At 39.5% G+C, this 12,204-nt stretch overlaps 2 protein-coding genes across 2 annotated transcripts in view; both read right to left on the bottom strand.

Annotated features, from left to right (window-relative positions):
* obscna (obscurin, cytoskeletal calmodulin and titin-interacting RhoGEF a) overlaps positions 1-3,363 on the bottom strand; it is a 42,848-nt gene extending 39,485 nt beyond the window's left edge. The window contains exons 1-6 of the mRNA XM_038715843.1: positions 3,143-3,363; positions 2,068-2,147; positions 1,698-1,964; positions 794-955; positions 474-578; positions 102-368 (exon numbers count right to left, since the gene is read on the bottom strand). Of these exons, the coding sequence (XP_038571771.1) occupies positions 102-368; positions 474-578; positions 794-955; positions 1,698-1,964; positions 2,068-2,107 (841 nt within the window). The 5' untranslated portion in view covers positions 2,108-2,147; positions 3,143-3,363. The remainder of the gene's footprint in view (positions 1-101; positions 369-473; positions 579-793; positions 956-1,697; positions 1,965-2,067; positions 2,148-3,142) is intronic.
* Positions 3,364-5,789: 2,426 nt separating this feature from the next.
* Positions 5,790-12,077, bottom strand: zgc:153738 (uncharacterized protein LOC558115 homolog). The gene is made up of 19 exons (XM_038715840.1): positions 11,933-12,077; positions 10,843-11,170; positions 10,582-10,701; positions 10,173-10,355; positions 9,999-10,070; positions 9,486-9,691; positions 9,292-9,376; positions 9,085-9,195; positions 8,787-8,862; positions 8,463-8,569; positions 8,195-8,281; positions 8,057-8,118; positions 7,826-7,908; positions 7,398-7,505; positions 7,111-7,310; positions 6,756-6,842; positions 6,489-6,666; positions 6,148-6,386; positions 5,790-5,998 (listed from the first exon to the last, which is right to left on the bottom strand). The coding sequence occupies exons 1-19, from the start codon at positions 11,941-11,943 to the stop codon at positions 5,888-5,890; spliced, it is 2,454 nt and encodes an 817-aa protein (XP_038571768.1). The 5' UTR covers positions 11,944-12,077; the 3' UTR covers positions 5,790-5,887.
* Positions 12,078-12,204: the final 127 nt, after the last annotated feature.

The following is a 12,204-nucleotide window of genomic DNA, read 5'->3' as shown; positions in this document are numbered from 1 at the left end:
CACTCCTGACTTAAAACATCACAAAGAACACTCTTGGTTGTTTAGTTTGCACATTAGAAACACTGCTACACACTTAACATTGTGACTGATATGATTCTCACCCTCCACCAGAAGCTGACAAGAGGTCTTGTCATCTCCTGCATCACAGGTGTAGGTGTCCTCATCTGAAGAGCAGATGTCATCGATGGTCAGCTGCCTGTAGATGTCTTGGCTGATTAGTTGGTACTTCTTGCTGGGCAGGAGCTCTTTCCTGTTTTTGTACCACCTGACCTGAGCATTAGGCCGTGACACCTGGCACTCCAGCAGACCCCGGTGTCGATACATGGCTATCTTGACCCTCAGAGGACGCACTATTTGAACTGGGAGCTCTGAAGACGGCAGGAACAGGCTGTTAGCCTTAAGTGACCAAATGGGGACAGACATCGTTCTGTCCACAAATTCATGTAATATCATGACACAGTCTGCTAGCTCACCTTTTACTGTGAGAGTTGCATAGGATGAGACTCGCTCTGCTGTGAATCTGATCTCTCCAGCATGCTCTGGCCTGACAGACTTGAAGAACAGGGAATGAGTTTTACCTGCAGTCAGATCAAAGCAAAATGCACTGTAATGCACTAAATATTTTTACACCTACAAACTGCCTGGTAAAACCTCTATGACCACTCAAACACAGCTTCTTCACAAAGTAAAATACACTATAAAGCAAGCATGTATATATATATATATATATATATATATATATACTCTTTAGGCTTTAGTTTCTGCAAAAACATTGTTTTGGTTTGTCTCTTACCCTGGTGTCTGATCTTGACGTTGTCCCCAGGACGAATTCGGCAGTCATCTCTGTACCACCGGCCTTCCACATCCACTTGGTTGACCTCACACAGGAAATTCACAGGTTGACGCTCCATTGTGTCAACATCCTCCAGCTCCTTCACTATGTGGATGTCTTTAGCTGGCAAAAGATAACCAAAACAAGCTTGTAAATTCAGTTAAAGCAACCAACCAAACGGAATCTGGTTGTCAAAGTGTTTGAGTGTTGTTTGTTCATTCATAAAGGTGATGAGGATCTGATGTAGCTGTTCAAAACTGTTAAGAGTCTACAGGCATGCTAAGGGCTCTTTGAGTGCATTTGTTTGAATTAAGTGGTCACATCAGCCCGCTAATATGCTTACAATGATAATGCTAATATGTTAATGTTTAGCAGATATACTGCTTACCATCTTAATTTAGTTTATGAGCATGCCCTGATCAGGGGATCACAATAGTCACAAGGAGGGAATGTCTGTACAAAATTTTGACATTTCTGACATGGCAGCGAGCCAAAAGACAGACAGACCTGCCACTAAACATGGCTAAAAAAATATGTTGGATAAACGAATATTCCACAATGTACATGTTCGTTTTTCTTTATCTTATATATGATATGTATTATTACTTATTTAATCATTCAGCATTATTAAATTATTATTAAATTAACAGATATTTACATTTATTTAAGTGAATAAAGCTATTACCTGTTATACTGCAGTAAGACAAGATTGCAGTCATATTTTAATTAATTCATCCCATCATTTTATTTTTATGATCTGGTCAGGTCTTGGCTTTGACCTGGATTTGACCTGATGTGTCAGTTGTCACATGGACAAATAAATACCGCGGCCACAGAAGTAAAACAGCCCATTGTACCTACTTACCTCTGACAGTGAGTCTGCCTGAGGTCTGAATGCCATTGGTTTGAAAAGAGAAGAGGCCTGCGTCTCCCAAAGCCACTCTATTCAGTATGAGGGAGTGTTTCTTCCCATGTGTGCTGATGCGGCAGTTGGGCTTGGACTTGAGCTGCATCCCATCTCTGGTCCACACACCCTCAATAAAGGCCAGGTTGAGGGTAACCTCGAAGGAGCAGCTCTCACACTCAGATATCTCAACATCCTCCAAGCCCTTCACCACCTGCAGACGGTTCTCTACCACACAAACATACACACACAGCATTAGAGACTCAAAAGCTTATTTGCATTTGTGAAAACTACACTGAAACATACAACTTTGTGTGAGATGGGGACTTACTTGCAGCAGCTACTATTCCTCCAGGTATATTGTCTCCCATGCCTCTTGCTCTTCTCTCGGTTATCACAGAAGGGCTACAACTATAATATGATGTAAAAAAACATATGCATCAGGCAACGGTCTGGCTCAGAAGATAACTCAGCTGTATCGTTGATATTCTGCCATAAAAACTCATTCACACTTACTGCCATTCAGCTTCTTTCAGGTACATAACATAACATGTTGCAATGTATGCCCTGTGCTTGTTTTGGAGAAAACTACACAACACATACCAAACAAATTCCTCTCAGACTAATAATGATATAAACCACCACTTCCAAAATGGCAACATAGTATTGCATTGCATTGGATACAAACGGCATCACCCTCACATGTTTGATCCCTGTGATGGCATGCCAGTCCTCAGTAATGAAAACCAGAGTAATCTCTGTCACTTCACTTGGCTGAGCTCAGCACCACCAATATAGACTCAGCTGCGTTGCCACCTTTATAAGATAGCATGCACTGAACTGAAAAGAAGGGGAAGCTTTAAAAAACAAATGAGAGGCCAAATGAGAACTGCCAATTACTAAACGGATTGATGTGATATTTGAGATCATGAAACACTTTTCAGAGGCTGACTCCTCCCACTATCATCGGGGGCATTATGTTTTCTGTGTGCTCTATGAGGGGGGGGTCAGCTTACCTAAAATGACATTTCATAATGCGTCACACAATAACAATGAATTTGCCAACCATCATCCAGAATAAGAAGCTTATTATGAATACTTAAGTTATGACTCCTGTAAAATCCTTTCCAAGATGTCACGCAAAAAAACTAAATTCAATGGAAATAAAAAAAAGTTGAGCAACTCAAAAAAGCAGTGATTGAAATACGATACATACACCCATTAAGACATTCCTAAGTAACCTTTCATGAAACTATCTTAACACAACTGTGCAGTGTTTAACTAATTTTCCATAAACACCAGCTTCAATAGTGATTGTCCTTTGGTTATATCAATGTATACAAAACAGTAATGACTATAAAAACTACCAAAATAACATATCACATCACATGCAGCGATCGACCCACCTTCAACTTAGACAGGTGTTTTCTAGATAGAATAAATCCTTGCATGCCCTCTTGTTGCACTGATGACAAAAAGCAAAACACCTTCACCTGAAAAAAAAACTGGATAAAACATCCACCATGGCAACATATCTGTCTTGTTTCTCCCAAAGCCTTTAAGATTAACAACAAACGTTTAGCCAAAGCAGAGCATGCCCAGGTTTGCAGGCTGTGTCCCAGTCCCCAAAGCAGACAGCCTATAGCACTTTTTCTCTTGCTTTGATGGAGTGTAGTGCTGAACAGCTGACATATCTCTCCCCACATACTAACCTCCAAAATAGCCTTCTGTCAGTATGAGGGCAAAGATAGCTTTGGTTTCAATGATGTGAGGCAACTCATGTCCAGCATCAATAGAACTATGAAAAACAATCAAAATGTAACAATAGGCTTTGTGTGTTTGATGGTTTTCTTGTGTGCATCAATGAGTGAGAGGCAAGCTTGGTGCAAATTACTTGAAAGCCTCTCAGTAAGTTAAAGTCAATTTACCGTCATGTAGCATGAGGATGTAGGTGAGTGGTCTACATAATTTGTACTGTCTTCACATGAATGTGTTGTTTTATACACAATCACACAATTCACTACCAGGTTGATCTCTTCCACCAAAATGACTGCTCCAAGAAAGAAGTACAGTAGTACAGCATTCTGTGCATTATACGGCTGATGAGGTTTAATCATGTGTTTTTTTTACAATACTGACCCATAGCTAACAGTGTGCAAAACCTAGAGATCAAAGTCCATGGATCTCCACATGTAGTTTCCACCACTGCTGAAGTTTAAAGGTCACAAAAGATTAACCGATATTAAGACACATATCCTCTCTTAAATAACATCCTGATCAGCATTCCCTTATGAGGTCATTTACTGGCATCAGAGTTAAGTCATTAGCCATGATGCTTGAGCTCTCGATAGAGTCACACTAAACAGAAAACATTCAAAGTAACACAGCAGCCATGCAATGCAGACATTAATTCCACATAGCTGGGAAATGCCACTGCACCCACCTCTACCTTCACCTACTCCAAAATATGTTAGGCTAGGTTTGTTTGCATTACAACAATAAGGTTGACATGTGTGGGGTTCCCTCATCCAGACAGCAAGACAGAACAAAGCCAGCACTACCCAGCATTGTGGTTGCCTCAGTTTGACAGACAGCTCCATGTGCCACTCCTAAGTCCACTGAAACGCGACAGGATAATCTCTGTGGGGCATAGAAAACAACTTGTCGTCACGGAGAGGGGAATGATGGCCTGCAGAAGCAAACCAGTCTCATTTTACAGATCACCAGCAACCCATTCATTACAAAACTTTTAAAGCTTTTTTGGATATTGGAGTAGGGAATGACAAAGAGTCCATTTAGGTTCCCCATAATACTTTTTGCTCAAGTATCCTCAACAGAACATGATTTTATTTGATTAAAGAAAATCTAACAAAAGGTCCTATAGGTCCTGCCACAGTAAAGACAACCAACAGATCTTGAAATGTGGACCTTGTCTGTAGCATCCTATTAATGGTGCACAGGATATAAATAGAGTAATGCTAAAGGAACCAAGGCAATGTGAGGATGTGTTGAGTGAATTTTAGAACTCGACAAAACAGCTGAACACTCCACTTAAGCCTCTGGATCAGTGTTTGGGAACTCTCCCCCTCCTGTGTGTCACATTTCCTCTGGTCCAGACCCTCTTCACCTGACAGCCATCATAATAGAGGTATATAGAAATGTTCAACACATATAGTCTATCGCAACATGTGCCTACAGTAGTCATCTGAGCCTCATCTCAAGGTGTTGTGTTCAACATCATAATATTAGCATGTAATTTCTGTCAGCAACATCCCAAATGTAAAAATCCTAACCATGTGCTATGTAAATGCTCAGTATTTTTACAGCACCATTCTAGTCTAACTAACATTCATACATACACATGGAGCCTGGAAGAGCAGGGGATTGAACTGCCGATCAGGGGATTGAACTGCCAATCATGTGATTAGTGGTCAACTCACTCTTCCTCCTGAGCCACAGTCGCTATAGCTGTACAGTAGAACAACATTAGATGCCCATGGCTGAAGCAAATAAACGTACAATCTTGGCATGTGGCAGCGTTGGCCTTGGGTCTGATAACTACAGCTAGGCCATGTATTTCAGATCATTTCATTTATGTAGAGTATGTAGTTCGGTTGGCGGCATATTCAGGAAAATATTTCAACAAGGATCAGTCATCCAGTGGATCAACTCCAAACATAATCACATGCAGAAGCAGATTACAAGGTTTAAACATGAAGAAAACATTGAAATGGAAAACAATGCAGAGGTAAAAGCAAAAAGAGAAAAACTATTTATGTTCTTTGGACAAAATTATCATTGTATCCTACTTAGAACTCTTAATATTAATATTATAATAACAAGACAGGAGTAAGCACCCTCCCTTATAGGCTGTACAAAGTCCTATTTGACGTTTGGGACCTGTGGCAGAAGAAGCTTTCAATGTGATATGGCATTATAACATTGTAACATCAAACACTAGTGTAAGCATTTCACTGCTAACCATTTCTGTTGCATTCTCAAATACGTAACCTGCAGCCACAATTAACTTAAAGAAAACACTCAACAAAAAGCTTAATTTTATTTATTTATTTTGTAGGGAGTAAATGGGATAGCCATCAGAAGGCAATTTACATACAAGCTTCAATAAATATTTAACTACATTTAACTACTTATTTTTTCCCTTTCTTCTTTGCATCTTTGCCTTTAGTTGGTGCCTCTTCTTCCTTTCCTGTGGCAGCTTTAATCCTCTTCTTTCCCAGGGGGGTCTTCGCATACCAGCTCTGGTGATAAGCAGGAAAGAAAAACAATTAATCAAGAAATATAAACTATACAAATATGATCCTATTATTAAAATTAATTTACAATTTACACCAAATCAGTTACACTCATGAAAATGCAATTAAAACTAAATATGACATATCCACTATACTTTAAGGGCCTCTTCTTCTTCCTGAAACACTGGGTCAATCTTGGCTAATGGGGCGACAAACTCAGCAGCAGTCAGCGGTCTGTTTGCCTGCTGTAGGATGCGACGCTTCGTGACAACGCTCTGGATAACCCGGACCATGTGACCTGGTGTGTAGCCATCAGATATCTTCGCAAGAGAGCTGAGGTCCAGCGCCCTGGTTACCTTCCCTCCCTGCTTTTTGATCAGTTGCTTCCACAAGACTGAAGGTAAACAGTCAAAGTTCATTTTTCAGATCAACAACCAAAGATATCATTAATATGACATTAAAAATTAAAATGGTTTCTCAGTGTGTCTATTCTTACTGTATCTTGAGCCGTAGTCGGGTCTCGGGATGAGGATTATTTTGCTGTACATTTTACACAGTGACTTGATATCAGCACTTAGTGGGTCTTTAGTCGTTCCTACTATCAGAACGCGATCCTCCCCTTTAATTAACTTGAGAGACTTGGGCAAGTCTTTCTTCAAGCGTTTGGGATCCAACTGTAAACAAAACGGTTTCAATTACCACGCAAATCCATAACTGAAACATTTAAACAACATGATAATGCTTTTATGTTGTTCAGAGATACCTCTTTTTCTTCCTTGGGGACTTTTTTGTAGAACATTTTTTCTGCGTCCTCAATCCATATTACAGAGGGTTGCAGCAATCTTGCAACCTGTGCGAAGATGACGATGAAGAGCTGTATTTTCACTTTCTGGCCAAACCAAAATGTAAATACCTGCGAGAAGCACTTCCTCGTGTTCCACCAAGTTCAAAATACTGAACTTAGCCAACTGCACTAGGTACACCGTGACAACATACTGCCCACACATACCACAAACCACAGTGGAAGAATATTCACTGTCTGCATTATTTGCAGAACAATTTCTAAAGAGGTTTGTAGGTCAGCACTAGATTTTTCTACCATCATACCAGTGTGTTACCTTAAACACCATGTGAAGCATCATGGCGAGGCCACTCTTGCCTGGGTACTTTCCTGCCGTGTTCAGGGGAGACAGATCAAACAAGTTGGCACCCGCCTCCTGGCAGATTGCATGGACCAACATCTTCTTACCTACACCTGCCGGTCCAGCCATTAGGATGGCCTTTATCAGAGGAGCCTTCTCATGTACCACCTGAGAGCCTACAGAAAACACACTCCTTATTTTCAAACCACAAACATTATTTTCAGATATATTTATTTTAAATATGAATTGAAGAATTTTCATACCTAGTGGTAAAACTGCATACAGAGATAAGACCTGCCGCACATCAGACAATGATGGCATGGGCTCAATGTCATTTTGCCTCAGTGTTGTCCCAAGGTAGCTATAGTCCCCTAGGAACAGGAGGGAACAAATATTAGACCAAAACCAGTTATTAATCTACACTGTTTAAACTCAATTTCTTTACCACACAAAAAAAATGTGCCAATAGGAAATTGTTTATTGCGATCACAGTGTTTTGGCAATCATAAACCAGAAGAGGGCAGCACATCACCACTAAATTGTTTCCATCTTCCTTGGCTGAGAGTTATGTACTCTGTCTACCGGCTGATTGCAATTAGGTTAAAAGCTCATATTCAATTATGATCTTAAGAACACAAAGAGTTCTGAAAGATGGCACACCAGTTTACACAAACAAAATACAAACTCTTACCCAAGTAATCCTGCAGCCTAACATTATTTGCCTGTTTCAACAATCCCTGTTCCACCAGCTCCTGACACAGAGACCCTAGAGTCCTAGTAGACGTGGATAAATAATGTAATCGTTTTCTCCAGCATTTCTAGTGACTAATGTATTGTCTTCATATAATTTATGAATAATAATTTCAATAATTTTGTTCCTAAAATCATATACTTTAAAAGTGCATCCTCTGTGTGACCTTACCTATCAGATGTCAAATCTTTCTCCTTTTTTTTCTTTTTCCCACTCTTAGATCCTTTCTTCTTCTGTGGAGTAAAATAACCAGGTACATAAACATGACATATACAATGTGTGGATTGTTATTTGTCTTTCACTTACTACCTTGGGATTTCCTTTGGTTTTACCACCCTTGTCTTTGTCCACAGCTAGCTTCCATTCAGCCAGCTCTTGTCTCATCTGCTCATCTACCTGATACAAGCAGAACAGACCAGTGTATCAACTACAGGTGGTGCTGTTACCAGTTTTAAACACCAATGAATGAGACACTAAGTTACAGCATTGGTGCCCGATTTCCTGGTAGTTTGGTTGTTCTATTCCTAGAGTGTTGTTTAAAATATGTAATACTTTTATCGTATTATGTAGCTAGCACCTGTACTCGAATCTCTGCTTCAATGACTTTCCTCTTTTCTTCCTTGATCAGCTCCACCTCATGCCTCTGGTTGAAGTTTCTGGACTCACTGCGGGTTTGCCAGAAATCTGAGGATGCCAAACATTCAGTTCAGGCTTTATTTATGTTAATAAGTACCTATTACATTACTTTGCACTGATAGTTGTATGGTAATGCAAAAAAACAGAAACAGAGGACACTGGTTAGCAAGGGAATTCATAATACATTTTAAGCATGACAAGATGTGTTCCCTTTTAACGTTAAACTTGGCTATCTTTACCCTTTTTTATATATATATAAACATACCTACAAAAGTTTTGTTTCCCAATTCCAAGTCTGACAGAAAAGCCGAGGGTAGCATCTTCAACCCTGCCTCCTCTTCCTGTGGTTCGGAATAAAATTACATTAGTTCACTGAGTGCGGCATTTTTGCCTAGCTGCAGGTGACAAGGAATGGTTTTAAAAAGTGAAATCATGCTTACTCCATTTTCATATTCATTTAAATAGGCTTTAAAAGAGCATTTAAATTAGCTTTAAAATAGCATTTAAAGAATGACATATATTAATTCAATAAAAAAGAAATCAATACAGCTGTGAGCCCTTACTTCCTCAGCATCCTTCCCCTTGTCCCTTTTTCCCTTTTCCTTCTTCTCCTCTTTCCCTTTTGGTTTGTTGTTGGATTCATCCTCTTCCTTTGCAGCAATTTCTTCCATTAACTGAAAAAAATGTGTGCACCCCAAACACATCCTTTATCCTGCAAAATACTAATATTAAAATAAGTAATGAATCTTTTGTCTCAGGGTGTATTTTACCTGTTTAGGGTCCTTTTCAGCAAAAATCAGGGCTGAGCCTCCATCATCTTCATCTGGGTAGTCTGGAAATGACCCTGTAGCATCACTATTTTTTTTAAAGAAAGAAAAACAGAAGAGATTTCATTGTGACATTATTCCACTCAATGTGGAATGCCCCACTGAAATGACAAAATCATAACAAGCCCTTCTGTTACCGGCATTCAATGAACCACTGTCGGATTTGGTCTTTCATGGTCTTGCTCATGTCATGACCCTCCACATCTCGTAGTTGGTTCGTGACAGCTTCTAAAGACATCAGATAGTCTCTGTCATGCTCCTCCTGTTTAATCCGTGTGCAAGCTTCACTGGCCTGGGCAGTGATTTCTGCAGGGCATGGCACCTGGTATTTTGGATTCATGGCCTAACGTGGGAGTGACCAAATATACTTTATATGTTAAAAGTATATAATTAAAAATGAATACAGTAATTCATCAAAGGGGACATGGAAATATCACAGCTTTCTCGAAATAGTTGCTCCTTTTTAACAGAAAAAAATCCAATGCTTAAATTAATCTCAAGCAAGACAAAACATAACATAAGGTCTTAAAGTATACATATGATTCAGCTTTTAGATTAGTTTAATTAGTAGTACTGGTGGTTGTGTAACACTATATGGATATATTCTTAGTTTAAGACAATTAGCAAAATTGATGGCAAATTTTACTCACCATTCCCAAAAAAATCATTTCTTCGTCACGAGCGATCTTTGCCCTCTTCTTCTGTATATAGCCCCTCCACACCTGCAAATCATATTCAACCAAATCTTTCAGCATGAAAGATGACACAAGCCAAAGAAACAGGAAAAGAAAGAGGCATGCAGGATTATGTTGATAACAGAGGACCTTCTGAATGCAAACCGCAGCCAACTCATTGCTGGCTGATCCAGGGTCCTTGGTCCTGTACATCCTGTTCATATTTCTGCTCTCTTCATTCAACTTTGCCCTCAGGCGTCCTTGGCGGGCCCTCTCCGCCACTTGAATGATCTTAATGGCCTCCTCTTGACTCATGTCCTTGGCCATTAAAGGCTGTGAGAAATGAAATCTGCTTGTCATTGATTTATTAAATATAACAATTGACAATGAATAAAAATGAAAATTTTGTTTTCGAGTTTAAGGGTTAAACTTTTATCCTGATATGTTTTTTGTATGTAAAAAAAAAAGAAATTATAAATGAAATTAACAAATTAAGTCAGAAAATATCAAGTCCTGCACAAACAAGCTTTAACTAAGATGTGGCTACTTTTCAACTCACTTCTGGCCTTTCAGTAACCACCACCATTTTAAGGATATCTGTCAGCATCGTCTTTCGTTCTTGGAGTTCTTTGCTGCGATCACTGACGAAATAGTGAGGGATAGGGATCTCAAGGTCTGCCTAGAGTGACAAGAAAGAAATTAGGTATTGCGTTATGTCATTATAAAAGGTCATCCCTGATAAAGCCCATGCCATATAATTTAGTTCAGGTCATTACATTAATCCAATTTCATCATTCTTGCTCTGAAAAATTTTACTCACAGGTTTAAGTTTCAAGTCATGAAGGACATCATCCATGTAGTGATACTCTGAAAACTCTTTTTCCACCATTTCATTCTTCAGCTCTAACACCCTCCCCATCACACCATCAAGAATGGCCCGAATAACTCGTCTCTTCTGAGGGTGAACCACCTGGTCATACACCTTCTCCAGATGTCTGAAGACTTGGATGTAGCGCACATAAAGCATGGCCAGGCGCTGGAAGAACACTACTCTGTCCTTTTCTGGGCGAGGGGGCTCAGCAGGCAGTTCCTCAGTTAGCAGACGGCTCAACTCTAACTGGGCGTCTGCCCACAGCTGGTTGTATGCCCTGAAACAGTACAAACAATGATGAGCTGAAGGCCAGGCTGGGAAAATGGTATCTTTAATTAATGGTAGGTGAGTGATAGTAAAGAAGATATGTGTCACAATGTTTGCAGGATACCTTATTCATAGAAAAACAATAAAATAAACACAAAGATGGAAGATGTGCTTTTTTGTTCCCTTTTGTGTCTATTGTGGTATTAATAAATAAGTTTCAGAAAGGTCATACGTTACAAATGCTAAGGGTAACAAAGCTAGGAATTTAAAGGGTGAAGGACAGAACTGTGCATCAGTCAGTGGAGCAGCTCTGTCATATAGCCAGCAGGAGTCATTTGCTAACAATTACTGGGGGGTCTAGATTCATTCAGCTGTAGGCACCTGTCATTATTGTTGCCATATTGTTAGTCACAGACCTTCACATTTATTATAACGTGTTGCCTAAGTTATTGCTATCTGTCGTGTTGTCGGGTGCTAACTTCGGTTAATGTTAACGTTAAGCCAATTTAACATTTCCTAACTAAGTCAAGTGTCATTACTGGAAGTCAGGCTTTCAAATGTACTAAGTTACTTATTTACAAACTTAGTATTATAAAATGTATTTACACTCTTTACGTTTTATGCACAGCACACTGTACAGCTTTTCTTTAACACTGCTAGGGTTATTTGCATGACACCAGCTAACTTAGCTAAGTTAGCTAACTCAAGTTACATTTGAATCAAAACTACGGGAGCCGCTGGCAATAACGGCAGAGGCTACAGGGACGTTTACCTTTGTGACATGTCTCTGCCTCCAGAGTGTTTCTTAAAAATTAACAAAGCAAGTTAAAAGCAAGTTTAGTCTAAAACTAAACTAACATTAGATAGTGTATCCAACATGAGGTCAGCTTTCCTATGTTTGACACAGTGCTTGGCCCGTCTCCATAGAAACAGTCATTCAGGAAGTAACTCACCTATTTGTCACATAGTGGAGATCATGGCGGAAACTGCGATGTGACAAACGTCCTTTACACCGATGCTTTCCTGATAATAATAATAATAATA

The sequence above is a fragment of the Micropterus salmoides genome, unplaced genomic scaffold, assembly GCF_014851395.1.
Source record: "Micropterus salmoides isolate LMB-PRFRI ecotype aquatic unplaced genomic scaffold, ASM1485139v1 Ms_hic_scaffold_13, whole genome shotgun sequence".
Lineage (NCBI taxonomy): Eukaryota > Metazoa > Chordata > Actinopteri > Centrarchiformes > Centrarchidae > Micropterus > Micropterus salmoides.
Note: the sequence above shows the minus strand (reverse complement) of the source record. Positions and strands in the feature narration are given on the sequence as shown.

Excerpts from the sequence above, each read along its gene's own strand:
- zgc:153738 (XM_038715840.1), bottom strand. Across the intron at positions 8,282-8,462 it reads AAGCAGAGATTCGAGTACAG|GTAGATGAGCAGATGAGACA; the intron begins GTGCTAGCTACA and ends TGCTTGTATCAG. Across the intron at positions 5,999-6,147 it reads AAGAAGAAGAGGCCCTTAAA|AGCTGGTATGCGAAGACCCC; the intron begins GTATAGTGGATA and ends GCTTATCACCAG.